Raw genomic sequence first — 18262 nt, forward strand, 5'->3', positions numbered from 1 at the left:
GAACTTTTGATTACCTGGTGGGACACACTCATATCATGCTGTAAGAGAGATTTACACGTTCAAATTTCAGTGCTTTGCACTTTACAGATATTTGTCAGCCTTACATCCCTCACTGTGTCAGTATGTTGCTTCATGTTAATTGAAGAAAATGCATTTCGAGGAGAAAGCTCTTTGTTATTTTGGTTGTGTGCCTGTATTAACTGTAGAGTGCGTTACTACACAATTAACTAAGCGGTGGTCACGTCTAGTCAGTTCTTCTCCCGTCCTGTAGTCGGCAGTGTGCGGGCAGGAGAGCCGTTTGTTGCGTTAAAACCACCAGCGAAGAAGAAATATAAACTTTAATTTGAAAATGGCGTCTGACGTGAGCCGCGATGGTTCTGAAAATAAACGCAAACTAGATGAAGATGAAGATGAAGATGAAGATGAAGGTGAAGGTGAAGGTGGATGGGTCGGGCCTCTGCCTAGTGAGGCCACACAAACAAAAAAGAAAAAAGGTACGTTGACTTTATTTGTTGCAAAAACCCGGAAGAATCTGTGACTCGAAACCTAGTGAGCTGCCTAACGTTACCTAGAATCCTAGACAGCGTTTGTGGACATTAGAGTCGCTTAATATGCCTAGATTGTTAGTTAATAAAGTTTTGAGACACAACCTATACTAGATAGCCGTTTCAGCTTGCATGTCTTCTGCCTTCATAGCAACTAAATGACTTCATTTTACTCTTTGGTTCAGACTGAGATGTGTTTATTGATGGATCATATGTGTTCTGCTGCAGTTCTTGAATATGAAAGATTATACCTGGACAATTTACCCTCTGCCTCCATGTATGAAAGAAGTTACATGCACAGGGATGTTATAACACACATAGTTTGCAGCAAGTAAGTTCCCTCCAACTTGCCACCTCAGAATCTTTGTCTATATTAATAATAAATGAATACAATTTTTATTGCATACCTGGTGAGGCCAGTAGTTTTTGTCAACCCCACCACGAATATATATATATATATATATATATATATATATATAATTAAACGGATGACTCCAAAAGTCATCATCAGCCAGCAAGATAATTTTGCCTAATCTGACAAGCAGAATTTACAACCTTATGTACAGAAAACCAAATGAAAGTTTGCAAATATATAAATATATATTACATACATTTTTTTAAATATGTGTGTGTATTTATATATACATATAATCCTGCCACAAGCACTCGAGTCTTTGAAAACTGAACATGTTACAATTGTTAGTATACTAGAAAAAGTAGATTCTTTAAAGAAACAATATTTTAAAATCATTTTTTGTTGGATTCCTGGCCATATGGGATTGGTCGGCAATGAAGAGTCAGATAAAGCGGCTAAGGAAGCTCTTCAGTCGGAAATAAATAACAGAATGTAATATCTGATGTAAAACCTTTATTGAATCTGTACATTAATAATAAATGGCGAATGGAATGACTGCATATACAACAAAGTATATGAGGTGAATCCAGTAGTAAATGAAAGAAGTAATTACTGTTTTGAAAATAGATATGACCAGGTTTGAAATACAAGATGTCGAATGCTCGAATTGGACAATAAAGACTCACTCATTCATATTTATTGAAATGGGAAGAGAAACCAGTTTGTGTAAAACATAATGTCCAATTTTACTTGATATCACACAACGTTTTTACTCAGAAAATATATTAAAAGACATTTTTTTTAAAGTCTCTCCTGGAAGAATGTTAGCATTTTTATCACTGATTAAACTGAAAGATTGTATATGGTTTTTGTCAGTACTATTGTTGTTTCTTGTATGTTTCTGTATAGTCATTGCTTCTTAAGAAAATGTTATATTATTGTAAATGATGTATTGGAATTATACTGTTAATGTTGCCATGAATATAGCCATTGTTGCTGATGTGGCGTTAAAACATAAATACAAAATCTAAATGTACACAGTAGACGCATACACACAAACTTTTATTTTGGAAGCGATTAATTGCGATTAATCAATTTTACAACCTTAACACAAGTGCATTTAATTGACTTTTTACCATCCCAGAACTGATTTTACCATAACAGCGAGTCAGGATGGGCACGTGAAATTCTGGAAGAAGAAAGAGGATGAAGGAGTGGAGTTTGTCAAGCACTTCCGCAGCCATTTGGGTAGGTTTTCTGTTCCTACATCTGGTGAGCAACATCCTAGCAAGCGCTTAGCGACCATTTAGAACACCATAGCAACACCCTACCAACCACTTTACAGCAGCCCTAGCATTGTGGCAGTGTTTTTTTGTTTCTTTCAGATATATAAAAGTAGTATTTGTGACTAATTTGTCTGTTGTCTCTGGCGTGTAGGAGTGGTCGAGTGTATCTCCGTCAGTGCGGAGGGAGCGCTTTTCTGCTCTGTGGGTGATGATCAGGCCATGAAAGTTTTTGATGTCGTTAACTTCGACATGATCAACATGCTCAAACTCGGGTAAAATCTTGCTCTTCTGTGTGTAAATTTGCTTGTTTTTATCCATCCATGTTTTGCTTTATTTTAACACTATTTTTTTAATGAAATTAACGTATTATATATATATTTTTTCAATAAAATATATTCTTAAATATTTTGTATTAAATATTTCATGGTCCTAGACAATACTTTTAAATTACACATCATTTACTTCTATATAAAATAATCAAAATATTTAGAAATAATAATAATACAGTTTTTAAGCAAAAATCTAGCAAAGGTATTTAAAATCCAGTGTATTGAAAATACTATATATATATTTTTTTCAATAAAATATATTCTTAAATATTTTGTATTAAATATTTCATGGTCCTAGACAATACTTTTAAATTATATACCATTTATTTCTATATAAAATAATCCAAATATTTAAAAATAATAATAATAATACAGTTTTTAAGCAAAAATCTAGCAAAGGTATTTAAAATCCAGTGTATTGAAAGCAGTTTGGCGTCATCTGGTGGGAGAAATAAAAAAAAATGTGTGTTTTGTTTTTTGTATTTCTCACTCATTTCTAAAGATTATAAGTGTGATGATACTTTTTGAAGACCTTTTTGCCTTTTATAATCATGCCCGTGATTATTTTTGTTTGTTCATTTAGCACAGGGCTGTCCAAACTCGGTCCTGGAGGGCCAGTGTCCTGCAGAGTTTAGCTCCAACCCTAATTAAACACACCTGAACCAGCTAATCAAGCTCTTACTAGGCATAGAAACTTCCCGGCAGGTGTGTTGAGGCAAGTTGGAGCTAAACTCTGCAGGACTCTGCAGGGCCGGCCTCCAGGACCGAGTTTGGACAGCCCTGATTTAGCAAGTGCCACAAAAGTCACCAAGATTTGTACTATTCTGATGAAGTCAAAAAATGTTAAAAATTCAAAATGTAAAATTTTTTAATCCGAGGATTAAGCAAGTTTCTTTTTTTTCCAGCTTCCATCCAGGCCAGTGCGAATGGATCTATAATCCGGGAGACGCCATCTCCACCGTGGCCTGTTCTGAGAAATCGACTGGGAAGATTTTTGTATACGACGGACGGGGCAGTAATCAGCCCCTGCACACGTTTGAAAAGATGCACACAGCGCCACTGTCTCGGATCCGCCTGAATCCCAAGTATCGTGTCATAGTGTCAGCTGATAAGACGGGGATGTTGGAATACTGGACGGGGCTCCCGAGCGAATTCAAATTTCCACGGCAGGTGGAGTGGGAGTTCAAGACAGACACGGACTTGTATGAGTTTGCCAAATGCAGAACGTATCCCACCAGCCTGGCGTTCTCCCAAGACGGCAAGAAAATGGCCACCATCGCCACTGACCGCAAAGTCCGGATTTTCCGTTTCCTCACTGGGAAGTTGATGAGGGTGTTTGACGAATCATTAACTGTAAGTTAGTGTTTTATAATTATATTAATCATACATTCAAAGGTTAACAAATGCACATTTGGAAGAACTTTGAGTCATCTGTCGTCTCTATGCAATGGCAGATGTTCACGGAGCTCCAGCAGATGAGGCAGCAGTTGCCTGATATGGAGTTTGGCCGCAGGATGGCGGTAGAGCGAGAGCTGGAGAAGGTGGACGGCATCCGACTGACCAACATCATCTTCGACGAGACCGGACACTTTGTGCTTTACGGCACCATGCTGGGCATTAAAGTCATTAACGTGGAGACTAACAGGTAGAGAATACACAGCACACAATGAAATACACCTCTTCTATAATGAAAATCATTTTAATTTCTCAATTAAAATTAATTTTGCTATTTCTTAAGGGAGCATAATGTAGAATCTGTCAAGGTGGCACAACTGTTCCAATATCATAATGAAGAAAAGTTCTTCACAAGAAGCTTAAGTAGTTTCGCATCATTATTATTTCTTATAAAGTATTTTAATAAAAATGATTATTAATATGTAAAATTTAATATCATAGAGAGGACCTCTGTCAACACTAATGACTGTGAGGTCAATAGGGTCAATCTCAAAATATCAGATGACTTGAATAACATGGCAAAATCACTCTTCAAGAACTGAATATTTGAATACATAATTTTTGATACTTGTAAAAAGTACTTTTATTCTAAAACACATTTTAAAACTTTTTTTTTTATATTATATTAAAAATGTCAACTTTGATGTATTACTTTTTTTTTTTTCTCAGTGTAAAGTACATTTAAAGGTTGCATGTTAGCGGTTCTTCATGGAACCACAGATTGTAAATAAAGAACCTTTATTTTTTAGGAGTTAATGTGTAGGGAAAATGTTAATGTGAATCTTTTCAGCAGTTCTGAAAGTATCTCTCTTTTACTGAGTGTCTGAAATGTTTTTTCTGTCAAGGTGTGTGCGGATCCTGGGCAAACAAGAGAACATCCGTGTGGTGCAGCTGAGTCTGTTTCAGGGAGTAGCGAAGGCCATGCAGGCAGCACCAACCATTGAGATGAAGGCCTCTGAGAACCCAGCGCTGCAGAGCACTGATCCAGACCCCACCATCTTCTGCACCGCCTTCAAGAAGAACCGCTTCTACATGGTGGGATTCCAGAAACTCACAGCATTTCAATGTTAACTTGAAACCTTGACATTGTTTTTTTTGTTTGTTTTTTGTCTGTTACTTTTTGGTAATGTTCAGAAGAATCTGTTATAATTCACTACAAAATTACAATTTGCTGAAAATGTACTCACCCTCAGGCCATCCAAGATTTTTGTTTGTTTCTTCGTGGGAAACAGAATTGGAGAAATTCACTTTCTCACCAGTGGATCCTCTGCAGTGAATGGGTGCCGTCAGAATGAGAGTCCAAACAGCTGATAAAACAACATAATGTTTTAAACCATCATTTCTAGCTTAATTTTAGTCTGTAATAATGCTTCCTCCAGTGAAAATGTTCATCCCCTGTTGTCTCTCACATCAAAATCCACCCACATATTTGTTTAGAACAGTTTTTTTTTTTCTTACAAATGGTGCTTGATTTGTGCATTTTTCTCTTCTGATTCAGACGAGACCACTTTTTCACTGGAGAAAGCAATATTATGGGCTGTATTTTAGCCACCTAAAAAAAAACTTGATGGATTTGTTTCATACAAACACAGTTTTTCGCTTGACTAGAAAAAAAAACATCATGTTAATTGATGGACTGGAGTGGTGTGGATTATTGTGATGTTTTGATCAGCTGTTTGGACTCTCATTCTGACGGCACCCATTCACTGCAGAGGATTCTTTGGTGACGTAATGCTTAAAATTGAAAATTTCTACAAATCTGTTGCCATGAAGAGACAAACTCATCTAGTTAAACTTTACAGTTATTGTTCTTGCTGTGAACGGGCCTTAATACTGTATTTTTATTTTGAACAGTTCACAAAGAGAGAGCCGGAGGACACCAAGAGTGCTGATTCTGACCGTGACGTCTTTAATGAGAAGCCGTCTAAAGAGGAAGTGATGGCCGCGACACAAGCAGAAGGGCCGAAAAGAGTGTCAGACAGTGCCATCATTCACACCACAATGGGCGACATCCATATCAAACTTTTTTTTTTTATAGCTGTTTGGCCTGAGAAGGCAGTATATTTGTTTATTTATTGGTTTGTTTTTGTTCCTCAGATGCCCTAAAACTGTGGAGAACTTCTGTGTCCACAGCAGGAACGGTTATTTCAACGCCCACATATTTCATCGGGTCATCAAGGTAAGAGCTCCTGTCGAGCGTTTAGATGTGTACCTCAGGATTGGTGGATGTTTGTGGATGTGAGCTGAGTGAGTGACATGTCGTGTACAACGGCCACATATGTCATCGTGTCATCAAGGTATGAGCTCCTGTCGAGTGTTTAGACGTGTTCCTCCGGATTGGTGGATGTGAGTTGAACAGGTGACTTCTCATGTGTAGGGCTTCATGATCCAGACCGGAGACCCCACAGGCACAGGGATGGGTGGAGAGAGCATCTGGGGGGGAGAGTTTGAGGACGAGTTTCATGCCACACTGAGGCACGACAGACCCTACACCCTCAGCATGGCCAATGCAGGCCCGGGAACCAACGGATCACAGTTTTTCATCACTGTCGTCCCAACTGTAAGTTGTCCCAGCTGGGTTTTTTTGTTTTTCTCCCATTTTTGGGTTGTTGATAACCCCAATTTTTTTTTTGTGAAAAAAACAGAGGGGGGGATGCTTTTAAAAATGTAATGAGATGTTTTTAATAAGATGGAAACTGTATTTAACGTGATCGTAGTTTAATAAAAACATTGTAGGCCTACGTTAGGCCTATTAATTGTAATGATTTCATTTCCACTGTTATTCAAACAACGAATAAATTAAGCTTTTTGAAACTCCGAATCGGTTAAACCATTGCGTCGCAAAATGATTCACTGTTTCGAAGCGCTCCAATCGGATCGCGTATCACGAATCATTTGATTCAGATCGGCACGTCAGAGTGGCTTCGCGGGATGTTTTTATAAAAGTAATTCAGCAGAGGCAGGGATGCATAGACCATATATATATATATATATATATATATATATATATGTTTTTGAAAGAAGTCTCTTATCACCAAGGCTGAATTTATTTAAAAAGACAAAAAAAATAATATTGTGAAATTTGTACAATTAACTTTTTTTTTTTTCTATTTTAATATATATTAAAATGTGAATATTTTAGGTCATTCTTCTCTTTTTTTCTGTTTTTGTTAATAGGGATTGATATCAATGCACATTTCTAATTTTAAGTCATTTGGGTGTCTTTCAGTTACAATGTCCATTTTGCTTCTATGAAAAATTCACATTCACTCTGTTATTGCTGTAAATTATATAGAACAAAATTAGGAAACTATGCAATTCTGTTTATATGTAACGCACAAAAATCAACTACGAAAAAATTTTTGTTTTTAACTGTTGTAACAATGCATAAAATTATTACAGAGTTAATCTCATGAGAATTTTAAAATGTACTTCTATACATATACACTTATATACACATTTTAAAAATGTATTCTATTATAATATTCCATCAAGTAATGATGAATTGATGTTGATCCGGTAACCATTCTGACAGTTAATTCAATGAAGGATCTTACCGACTCAGATGGCAAATTGTGAGTTGGTGAATCTATTTGAATGATTCCTTAATGGACCAGTTCGTTGTTCTGGAAGTGTACACTGAATGTGCTGTTTTTGATTCACTGAAAAGAACCGGTTTAAAGACTTTCTTGTGCATGAATCAGACTACACTGCTCACTCTGTATGTATTGTGAGACGTATGACTTTTGCTATTGGGCTATAGTTTAAGCGGCTGTGGCTGGAAACATCAAATCAATAATGAAATTGCCCTAATTAAGTCATTCAGTTAATGTGTAGTCATAAAATAAATGTCACACCATTGTCATTTTGCGAATGTTTTGTAATTACCATGACTTTTGGAAGATTGCCTCAAGTCATTCACTTTGGGCCAGCAGTTTGGCCGACAACAGTTGAGTCAATTAAATTAACTTTTTTTCTCATTTTCTCTCCAATTAGCCCTGGCTGGACAACAAGCACACAGTCTTCGGGAGAACCACTAAAGGTATGGAGGTGGTCCAGAGGATCTCCAACTTAAAAGTCAACCCCAAAACCGACAAACCGTATGAAGACATAAGCATCATAAACATCACCGTCAAATAGATGTGCCGTCTGAGCTGCTCGCTTCTGATTTTGTAAAATAAAGTTTTTTTTTTTTTTTTTTAAATACTCCAGTTTCATTAGTGATGCATCATTCAGATCAGTGTTTTTCAGCTGTTTTAATAGCTATACAAAAAGCCGTCATCAAATCAACAACAAACATGGATGTGCACTGTGCTTCTTGAGAGGCTTCCAAAACTCACATTAACAACAAAATCTCTCACAACTTCAGATCCTCCAGCAATAGGGGACAGGAAAAGGCTTCACACATGCGTTTCACTTAAGTACAGTTAGTCAACATTACATAGCAGTGAGGATCAGTGTTTCAAACCAAAGGATGGGTCCTAAAACTGACTAATGCAGATAATCTGTTAAATAATAGTGTTTACATACAGCCACATCTGTGTTCTAGCTGAAGTACATTGATGAACCAATATTAATATAATGTAACAGTGTTTGCTTTTGTTAAGATGCTAAGAAATGAGATAGCCAGATATTGATAAGTAGTGGACCAATGAACTGCGAGCAAGTTTATATATTTTTCCGTGACAACTACAATATTCCTTTAAAATATAAATAAGCAGTAACTTTTTTTTTTTTTACACCCATCTCTCCATACATGATGAAAATACACCTACACCCATGCACCACTCTTAACACCACAATGTACATTTCACTAAATATTTACAGGCTCATTTAAAGCCAAATTCATGATGGCCATAAAAAACAATAATGGTATGCCTTTGGGTGAATCTCACAAAAATGCATGTTGGTCACATTTTACCCCCAAAATCATTTCAATTTTGCATAACCGAAAAAAAAAAACTACTGCTTATTTTTCTAACGTTCCAAGTTTTTAGCATTGACATTTTCATAACGATTAAGCACATTATACTCCATACAAATGTGCTGAAATTCTCATTGCCAATTATGATTTTCATTACTGTACTATTATTTTAATAATCTATGAAGGCAATACTACCATGTGTAGCATTTCACATTAAAGAGAATGATTTTTTTTTTACATTACAATAATGAGATTATGAGGGTAAAATGTGCTTTCACCACAAAAACTCAATGCTTCTAAAACAGGTGTTACTTTCTTAATGCAAAATATAATTTTTTCTTTGCTCGTAAAAGAAAGCATGACCTATTCATGTTATTTACATGTTTTGTGAAATTCACCCCATTGCTTGCATGTAACTTTTGAACAATGGCAATGGATTTGATCACATGTTCTTTCTTACTATTTCAGTAGCTAATCTGACACATTAACAGGCACTTCACATTGCAGAAACCATGAATCTGGTGATTAATGCCTAGTTTTGTCCAGACGTAAGGGGCTTTGCCTACGATTAAAACATTTAATAGATCTATTTAAACCTTGTGCTGTTTGCACACAACACTATAGAGATTTCATGAGGGTGTCTGTACAGAAACGACCAGTATATTTTGCACATCTACTATATATATATATGCGCAAAATATCTCCAGGCATTAGTTAATATTACACAAATGACCAAAATGAGTGAACTGACCATGAAAAGAGGAGTATCATAAACTAGATGTTAAAGGAATAGTTCAGCCTAAAGTGAAGAAACTGCTGAAAATTTGCCATCCGGTATGTAGATGAGTTTGTTTCTTCATCAGATTTGGAGAAATGTAGTATTACATCACTTGCTCTCCAATGGATCCTCTGCAGTGAATGGGTGCCGTCAGAATGAGAGTCCAAACAGGTGGATTTTGATGTGAGAGGACAACAGGGGAAAAGGAAGCATTTTTTATGGATTATGGACGCAATGGTTAAAAATGTCTTAATGTTGTTAAAAGAACATGTAGCTTTTTGTTTCACCAGTCATTAACTGATGGATCGGAGTGGCGTGGATTACTTGTGGATTATTATAATGTTTTTATCAGCTTTTTGGACTCTAGTTTCGACGGCACCCATTCACTGCAGAGGATCCACTGGTGAGCAAGTGATGTAATGCTACATTTCTCCAAAACTGTTCCCATGAAAAAACAAACTCATCTACATCTTGCATGGCCTGAGCTGTATTTTCAGCAAATTTGACTGTTTTGACAAAAGGGACAGTAAGTTTAATTAGTAATGTTCATCAACTTGTTTTTAAAGCAACAGTCCAGGTTAAATATACATTTATGAACAGCATCTGTGAATGTTTTGATTACCACTCTCTGTGACAGGGACCCAAGCAGGGACTTTGTAAAAACCAACAAAAATCATTTTTACAGTAAAGCCTGTACAATGGAGGTCTATGGGGCAACCAAAGCAACAACATCTGCCACTGCATGTTGCCTTGTATTTAACCTGGAGTCCTCACTTAAATATATAAGCTCCACTTATGTACACCAATGAGCTACAAACACACACAGCAGCGAGTCTACTAATGAATGATGGTATGACGTGGTACTGTGGGTAAACATGAGCAGGGTGATTGCAAATGGCATGGACCAGCTTGAGTTTTAAGTCATAAGTCTATTAAGTGTAGTTAAGCGTCCCTCAGGCCACATCCAGAACTCCTGCAGCCACCAGCTGGCGTGAGAGCCAGTCTAACCCCTCGTGTAGACCCATGCCGCTGCGGGCGTCACAGCCCTGGATGTGCCAGCTGCGGCCGCAGCACAGTTTGTGTAAGCTCAGGAGCTCCGTCATCTCCTCCACAGACACAGCACCGGGAACTTCCTGCAGAGAGACACATCTTGTTTGAGTTCAAGATCAAGGATTTGATTCACAAAGAACACACACATTGACAAAATGCAATAATCTGCCAAATACATAATACATGTAACATAAAACAAAATACATAAAACATGTAAATATAATGATTCCACATATATTCTTTGAAAGTCCAGTTGAAAAAAAAAAAGTTTTTAATGCCATATCAGCAAAGGCAATATTCACAACCAAAATAACAAAAAAAACAAAATTTTAACATTCTTTCAGGTATATAATTGGATAATGGGATCTTCCCCTACTGACAAATATAAACATAAGCTAAAGTGTTAGAAAAGATACTTTACACTTGACATATTCAGTTCCTGAAAGCATAATGCCATTTGACATTTTTATTTATGTATTTATTTATGGCATAACTTATGTTTATAACAGGGCTGATGCTTTGAGGATAGAAAGGACAGTAAATATGTGGTCAGGTAAAATCTAATATAAATAGAACAATATAGAAAACAGAAAATACTAGCTTTACTAGCTATTTTCAAATACAGCAAAGAGTAAATACAAACGGGACAGACATATTCATAAAAAACAATCATCTACATCTAAAAAATCTAATATAAATGTGGAATATTTTAGAAAATATACCTTTATTAAACACACAGTAAAAATGTCATCAGCAATTGATTATTAAAATATTATTTTTCTATACATATATGTATATGAGGCACATTAATGGCATGCGTTTTGTATGAATATCCCTCCACTCAGAATTTCTAATTAAAATAAACATTTGTCAAATCTCTCACCTGTTTGTTGGCGAAGATGAGCAGCAGAGCATCTCTGAGCTCTTTCTCTGTCAGCAGTTTGGCCAGTTCACTGTGAGACTCCATCAGCCGGTCTCTGTGACAGCTGTCAATCACAAACACCACCGCTGGGAGACAACAGATGGCCAGTTTCAGTCATACACACTCATTATGCGAGTAATGTGACAGTGTGAATTTCATCATGAACAAAGCCCCTGTGAATTACGATCTCCACAAGCAATAACTTTGCAAGAACATGATTGGCATGTTACAGTACCTTGTGTGTTCAGATAGTAGTGTTTCCATAGTGGACGGAGTTTATGCTTGCCACCCACATCCCAAATGGTGAATTTCAGGTTTTTGTATTCAACAGTTTCTACATTAAAACCTAAAACAGAAAGAAAACCTCTGATTATCTAAAAAGAAAAAAAAAAAAAAGAGGCATGTGTGGATTTGTGTACATGTATTGCAGTTTCATGCAATGCATGAATACCTATGGTTGGTATGGGCTGCATAAACTCATCTTGCTTCAGTTTGAAGAGAATGGTAGTTTTGCCAGCTCCATCTAAGCCCAAAGTCACAACTCGGATCTCCATTTTTGGACCAATGTGCACACGGTTGTCCTGAGGAAAAGATGGACTCGTAGGTTTTATTAGGATGATGATAGGTCCTCTTTTTCCCAGTGCCTAACATGTCTGGGTTTTGGCTTTGCTTTCCTACTGATGTGCTCTACAGTTTTTAAACATTATATGCATGCATATTTGCATTGCTTTGATTTTCTGTAGATCCCACCTTCTCCCACACCATGATTGGTCCATTATGTACAATGCCTGCACATTATTGGTCAAACTACTTATCAGTCATTACCTTCAAGCATGAAAACAATTGAAAAACAAAACCCAGACATTTTAGGCAATTTAGAAATCCCGGCAAGACATGTCCAGGATAAAGAGGATGTATGACCACCCTAGTTTAATATATATATATATACAAACATTTGCAATACAAGGAAATTTTTATTTTTATATCTTTACTAAGCTTACCATGTCATAAAAAGGTCAAATTACCTTAGTGAAAGTAACAGGTATGCCTGCATCCAGTTGAATGTGGTCTGCCAGCTCTGTAAACTGCTGCTGCTGTTTCTGTAGTGTCTCTAGTAGTCGGTTGATCTCCTGTTTTGCCAAAATGACCCTGCAATCATCCTAGTGGAAAACACAAATAAACCAACTCAAATGGCTGAAGTGCTTATGATCCCACTGATTGCGTCAGGTGTTTGAGTCTGTACCTGCTGCAGTGTTTTCTCGCAGTGCAGACAGGCAGTGGACACCTGTGACAGCAGTATGGTCATGTCCTCCTGCTGCTGTCGAAGCCAGATCAGCCTCTCTCGGACGTGTGCGTCCACCACGCTCAGAGCCATCTCCTCCTGACGGCACAGCGTCTCGTGTAGATCCGCAAAATAGGCACGCACGCAAGACCGGGCGCTTTCTGCTGTTCCTGGAACCTGAGTGGAAACCATAGAGGAGTTCATTGGAAACGTATTCAGAGGCAAATGCATTAGGCCATTATGAACACCCAAAAACACGCTCATACATGTTCTGTGTGAGCCATGCCCATGCTGTCCTCCACGATCTGCTCTCCTCCTTCAATCTGCTGCACGATGCCCACTAGTTTCCTGGAGTAATCTGACACTTCCTCTGTGAATGTACGGATGCAGTGTGCCATATCCAGGATGGATGCTCGGATCTGGTTGGCTTCAGCCTCCAGTATAGCGTGCTGTCATAATGTTTTCATGAAACAAGATCAAAAATGTAAATCGGGCTGGGTACACAATATCCTATTTGCAATAAATCAGAAATATCTGAATGATCCAATAACTATTCTTAAATACTAGATCACTGTTTTAAGTTATTTTTCGATGGATGCAGTAAGATTTTTGCTCTACATTATTTTAGTGGACATCCCATTCTGTGGTTTCTGCTGAACGTCCTCACCAAGCAAACTCAGGAGGAGTAAGAATTGTTTGATTGACAGTGAACTGATTTGATTCTAGATTCACTGGCATTGTATTTGATTCGACCCAAGAAAACTGAGAAAAACTGAATTTAATTCAATACAAAGAACTAGAGGTGCGCCGATCCGATATTCAGTAAAAACTGGTATATAAAATATTAAAAACTACAACAGTATGTCAATGTTACTAAAATAACACTGATTCGAATTTATTTTTATAAATATTTTCTGCATTTTAATTTTAGTTTAAGTTCAGTCATTTTGTTGTGTGTGATTTTTCTTTTTTTATACAGCTTTTATCAATATTTATTTCAGTTTAGGTTTTTTTAGTATTTCAGGTTAAACTAAATGAAAATATTGCCTTGACAAGTAGTTAATATATATATATATATATATATATATTTTTTTTTTTTTTTTTTTTTTTATTTCAAGTATAAATTATTTATTTTCAAATAATAATCCAACTTCAGTGTAATTGCACCAGAAACAATACCAATGCAAATGATTATTTAAGCCATATTTCAAGATATTTCTTAAATACTTCAATGCAGTTGCATTAGCAACTTTAAGCAACAATGCATCTAAAAAACAACTGCATTGTTACATTCCTAAAATTTGAATGAAATCAGAAAATTTACTTCAAGAATCAATACAGGATTGAAACTGAAACTGAATCAAAACTTTGTGAATGAGAAGCAAACTGAATCAAGAAATCCAAGCCAATATTCTAAGCCTAAAGACTAACAAGTGTTTTTCAATTGTTGCATTAAAGTTCTGAACCTTATGCCCTTGATGCTTCCCGTACTCCTTGCACACGCAGCACATGAGCGGCCCCGGCTGGCAGCCGTCTTCCAGGCAGACAAACTCAATGGCGTGCACCTGGTGCTGTGGACAGAGCATCTTCTCATGGGGCTTGTCTGCCAGTGGCACACGCCGGTGTTTGGCCAGTGTTCGGGTGGAGTGGGTGAGCTGGGAGCACTCGGCACACAGGTGTGTGGCACAAACAGTGCAGTACATGGAAGCAGTATGAGTCTCATCCTCGTCACAGCGGATAATGCACTAATGGAGACATGGCAAAAAAGAAAGTCCTTAACCATGATGCAATACGATACAACCATGATACACAACCTAACTGACTGCTTTTATAAAAGCCATAAAAGGGTGTGCTATATAAAAATATATATCCATATCTATCTATCTATCTATCTATATATATATATATATATATATATACACACACACATTTATAAATACCCCTATTATAATAGAAATGCACATCTCTAACCTCGCCCATCTCACGAAGCACATCCTCAGACATGCCTGACTGATTGCTGGCCCCATTCTGCAGCCGTTCAAGCAATTCTAGCAGAGCAAAGTTCTTCTTCAGGCCCCACACACCCGAGTCCCCTGGAGAGTAAAATCAGATGGAGTGAGACATTTCTTTCCACTACAGAAAGCCTAAAGTTAGGATTATACTGTTACAATGAAGAATAGAAAGGCAAAGTTAAACTCACCCAGCTCCGTGGCCTGTCTGTCAAAGGGGCAGCGAACTGCCCTGCCGTGAAGAGGCAGACGGGTCAAGCAGTCGTGACACACCGTGTGTCCACACAGCAGCAGCCGCGGCACCTTGTCGCCTTGCAGTGAAAACACATCCTCGCAAACACCGCACTCCAACACCTTGAGAACAGCACAAAAGTATGCAAATAAAAGCTTTTTATAAAATGTTTTGCTTGAAAAGTGTGTGCTTGCACTGTCTTTCTTTAAAATTACTCACATGGTTTGATATTTGTTGTCTAATGGAATAATTCACATATATTTACATGTGCCTTGAGTGTCAATGTTTTTTTGGAATTAAACAAAATATGAATATCTTAATAAATATTGAATAGATATTTTAAATAACCAAGATTTAAATTAATATTTACAATTTAGCACTAATTAAACACCCCACTATCGTTTGGCATGAAAAGTGAATATATACTTCAGTAAATTACAATCATGTCCAGTCCAATGTTATTATGCAGCAACATACACGTCGGTTATACATGAATACGCCTTGAGCACAACTCATTCAACCATAATTTCATAACAACAGCTTTTCAATTTCTCAAATAAGTGTATAATTTGAGCCTAAATCGGCACCTTAGGTTTTGAGACACAGCCTCCCTTCTAGTACTCAGACCAGTTGAACATTTAGCCAACCAGCTAACTCACTCAGTGCCATTGCTGTCAAAGCTGTGCATTTATCAATACAACACAATATTCCATAACACTTGATGTTTAATGAATGCCACAGGTTTATACATGAGTGTGTAACAGTGTTTAACATAAAGAACGCAGTGACAGTGTTGAACGTTGCTATCGTTAGCGTGCTAACACCCTGCAGCAGCTCACTGAACTCCAGCAGGACAAAAATACTATCCACCACATGATTTTTATGAGCTTAACCTCTAGTGCAGTGGTTATTTATGTAATATGCGTCATACCTTCACCGCATTAGCGGCTGTACCGCGGCCGTGTCTCACACACGCATCCATCGCCACTGCGCTCGCCTGTTTATTTACCCCGACAGCAGCGGCCATCCTCGGACTGAACCATCTGATGACACTGCGGTGTGAACTTGACACGCTTCTGTTAGACACGCACAAGCTGTCATATAGTAAATGAAAGATATCAGAAGGACAAGTTATTTTCTTAAAAATGTCCTATTATAAAGTGGAATCACGGATATTAATTGTATGTCTGAATGAAGTTATTCCAATCGCTCACATAGTCACCCCTACATGACAGTGGATCAGTCCGTCAGCTGTTTCCGGTGCAGATTGCTCAGCAAATGTTAGAAGTGAGAAGCTTTGCTTATATTTCTGCTGCGTTTAAATAATGTCCTGGTGAGACAATATGGTTTAGTTGGGCTAATTATGAACAAAACACAGTGGGCATTTTCAATGTTCATTTAATACAATTGTGTAATCTTATAGGCTATGTAAATGGCTATTACTTAAACGTTTAACCAGAGGTGTAAAGTATTTGAATAAATGTAATTAATTACTGTACTTGAGTGTGTTTTTGGATACTCTGTAGTTTTACTGAGTATCAAAGATATTAGCAACTTTTGCTCTCTACTTCACTACATTTTTGAATAAGTAGGGCAGGCTATCTATACTAGGGATGCACCGAAAATGAAAATTCTGGGCCGAAACCGAAAATGCTTTGTAATAATTTTTAATAATTATTTAGAATTGTATTAAATAATATAAAGTAATTTTGTAAGACTTTTTAATTTAACAACAATTTTAATGATACTGAATTTAAAAAGCACAAGCCAATGAAATAACCACACTTTTTTTTTTTTTTTTAAAGGATAGAAAATATATGAATTTAATATATTAATATAAAATATCAATATGTTATTTTTATTCAGTATTATCAGAGCGGGGAGCAGATCAGTGAATGAGAGGGTAGCATAATTTTACCAGAATGCCCAGTAGGGCTGTACAGCTATGATCAGGGCTGCGTTCAGCCTTGACAAAACGGTGCAAAACGTTTTTTAAATGGAAACGGTGGTGCGTTGAACACCCTGTTCTGATGACGCAAGAGTTGCAACTATGGCAGCTGAGAAGGCCATTCTTTGTGGGGTTTTTTAAATAATTTTCAGAGCCTGATGAAATCGGTATAAATACGTGTTTAATACTGCAAAATGCGCTCGATGGTACAGTCACTGCCCTTGCCGTCTAGAATAAAAGAGAACATCCCAATCGAGTGAAGGGATTTGTGTAAACTGTGGTTCCTAATTATTGTGATCCAACATTTGCCTCGCATTTCAGGTGAAGGATAATCCACTTCTTACCTCCGAGACTGTGTTATGTACGGTACTTTCTGTACGGAAAGTGTCATGAATAAGCTTAATCTTTCCGGTAAAAAACTGAATATTCTGCTTAAAACCATGAATCAAGATAAATTGGTTTCCAGTTATGTTCTTAAGGATCTTGAAGTTGCTGGATTTGATCAGACACATTATTGTTCACTTCCTGAAGTGTACACCCAGAAAAGCATGCCAGTATCTAAGGCTAATATTCCCAAGCAGAGCGATCTTGTTCAATGGCCTTATTTAAATCAAATATCTTTGCCCTCAATCGAAGCAGGAGTTGAACTCTTGATTGGAGCAAATGTACCAGAGGCACTGGAGCCATGGCAGGTTATTCGCAGCCAAAATAATGGACCTTATGCGGTAAGAACCATACTTGGATGGACAGTGAATGGACCTCTTAAAGGAATGGAAAAGTATGGAACTTTCTGTAATGACCAGGCTCAGGTGACTGTAAACAGGATCTCTGTCTCCAAATTGGAGGAGCTTTGGAAACAACAGTTTAAGACTGATTTCCCTGAAAATGCTCAGGATGAACTGGTAGCAATGTCTAAAGAAGATATTCAGTTCATGAATATGGTGTCTCAGTCTGTAAAACTGAAAGATGGTCATTACTGCATTGGTTTGCCGTTCAAGAATAAGGATGTGGTCCTTCCAAATAACAGAATAGTTGCAGAACAGAGAGCTTTAAACCTGCAAAGGAAATTCCAAAAAGATTCAACATTTCAAGCAGATTATATTGCTTTTATGGAAGACGTGATTTCCAAAGGATATGCAGAAAAGGT

The 18262-nt window shown here is 37.2% G+C and overlaps 2 protein-coding genes across 2 annotated transcripts; one reads left to right on the forward strand and one right to left on the reverse strand.

Annotated features, from left to right (window-relative positions):
• Positions 1 to 313: 313 nt before the first annotated feature.
• ppwd1 (peptidylprolyl isomerase domain and WD repeat containing 1) lies at positions 314 to 8929 on the forward strand. The gene is given in 11 exon segments (XM_016488206.1): positions 314 to 494; positions 774 to 876; positions 2045 to 2148; positions 2338 to 2458; positions 3421 to 3868; positions 3970 to 4160; positions 4816 to 5005; positions 5825 to 6015; positions 6068 to 6149; positions 6348 to 6530; positions 7967 to 8929. Coding segments are annotated over 11 exon segments (1902 nt in total). The 5' UTR covers positions 314 to 349; the 3' UTR covers positions 8111 to 8929.
• Positions 8930 to 10113: 1184 nt separating this feature from the next.
• On the reverse strand, positions 10114 to 16231 carry trim23 (tripartite motif containing 23). Its single transcript, XM_016488207.1, has 11 exons — positions 16099 to 16231; positions 15127 to 15289; positions 14898 to 15019; positions 14393 to 14671; positions 13193 to 13375; positions 12888 to 13103; positions 12670 to 12804; positions 12096 to 12225; positions 11880 to 11990; positions 11606 to 11730; positions 10114 to 10805 (listed from the first exon to the last, which is right to left on the reverse strand). Exons 1-11 carry the CDS (start codon positions 16192 to 16194, stop codon positions 10626 to 10628), a joined length of 1740 nt encoding a protein of 579 aa, XP_016343693.1. The 5' UTR covers positions 16195 to 16231; the 3' UTR covers positions 10114 to 10625.
• Between the last annotated feature and the right edge of the window lie 2031 nt (positions 16232 to 18262).

Source organism: Sinocyclocheilus anshuiensis, unplaced genomic scaffold (assembly GCF_001515605.1).
Source record: "Sinocyclocheilus anshuiensis isolate Anshui unplaced genomic scaffold, SAMN03320099.WGS_v1.1 scaffold1949, whole genome shotgun sequence".
NCBI classification, from domain to species: Eukaryota; Metazoa; Chordata; class Actinopteri; order Cypriniformes; family Cyprinidae; genus Sinocyclocheilus; species Sinocyclocheilus anshuiensis.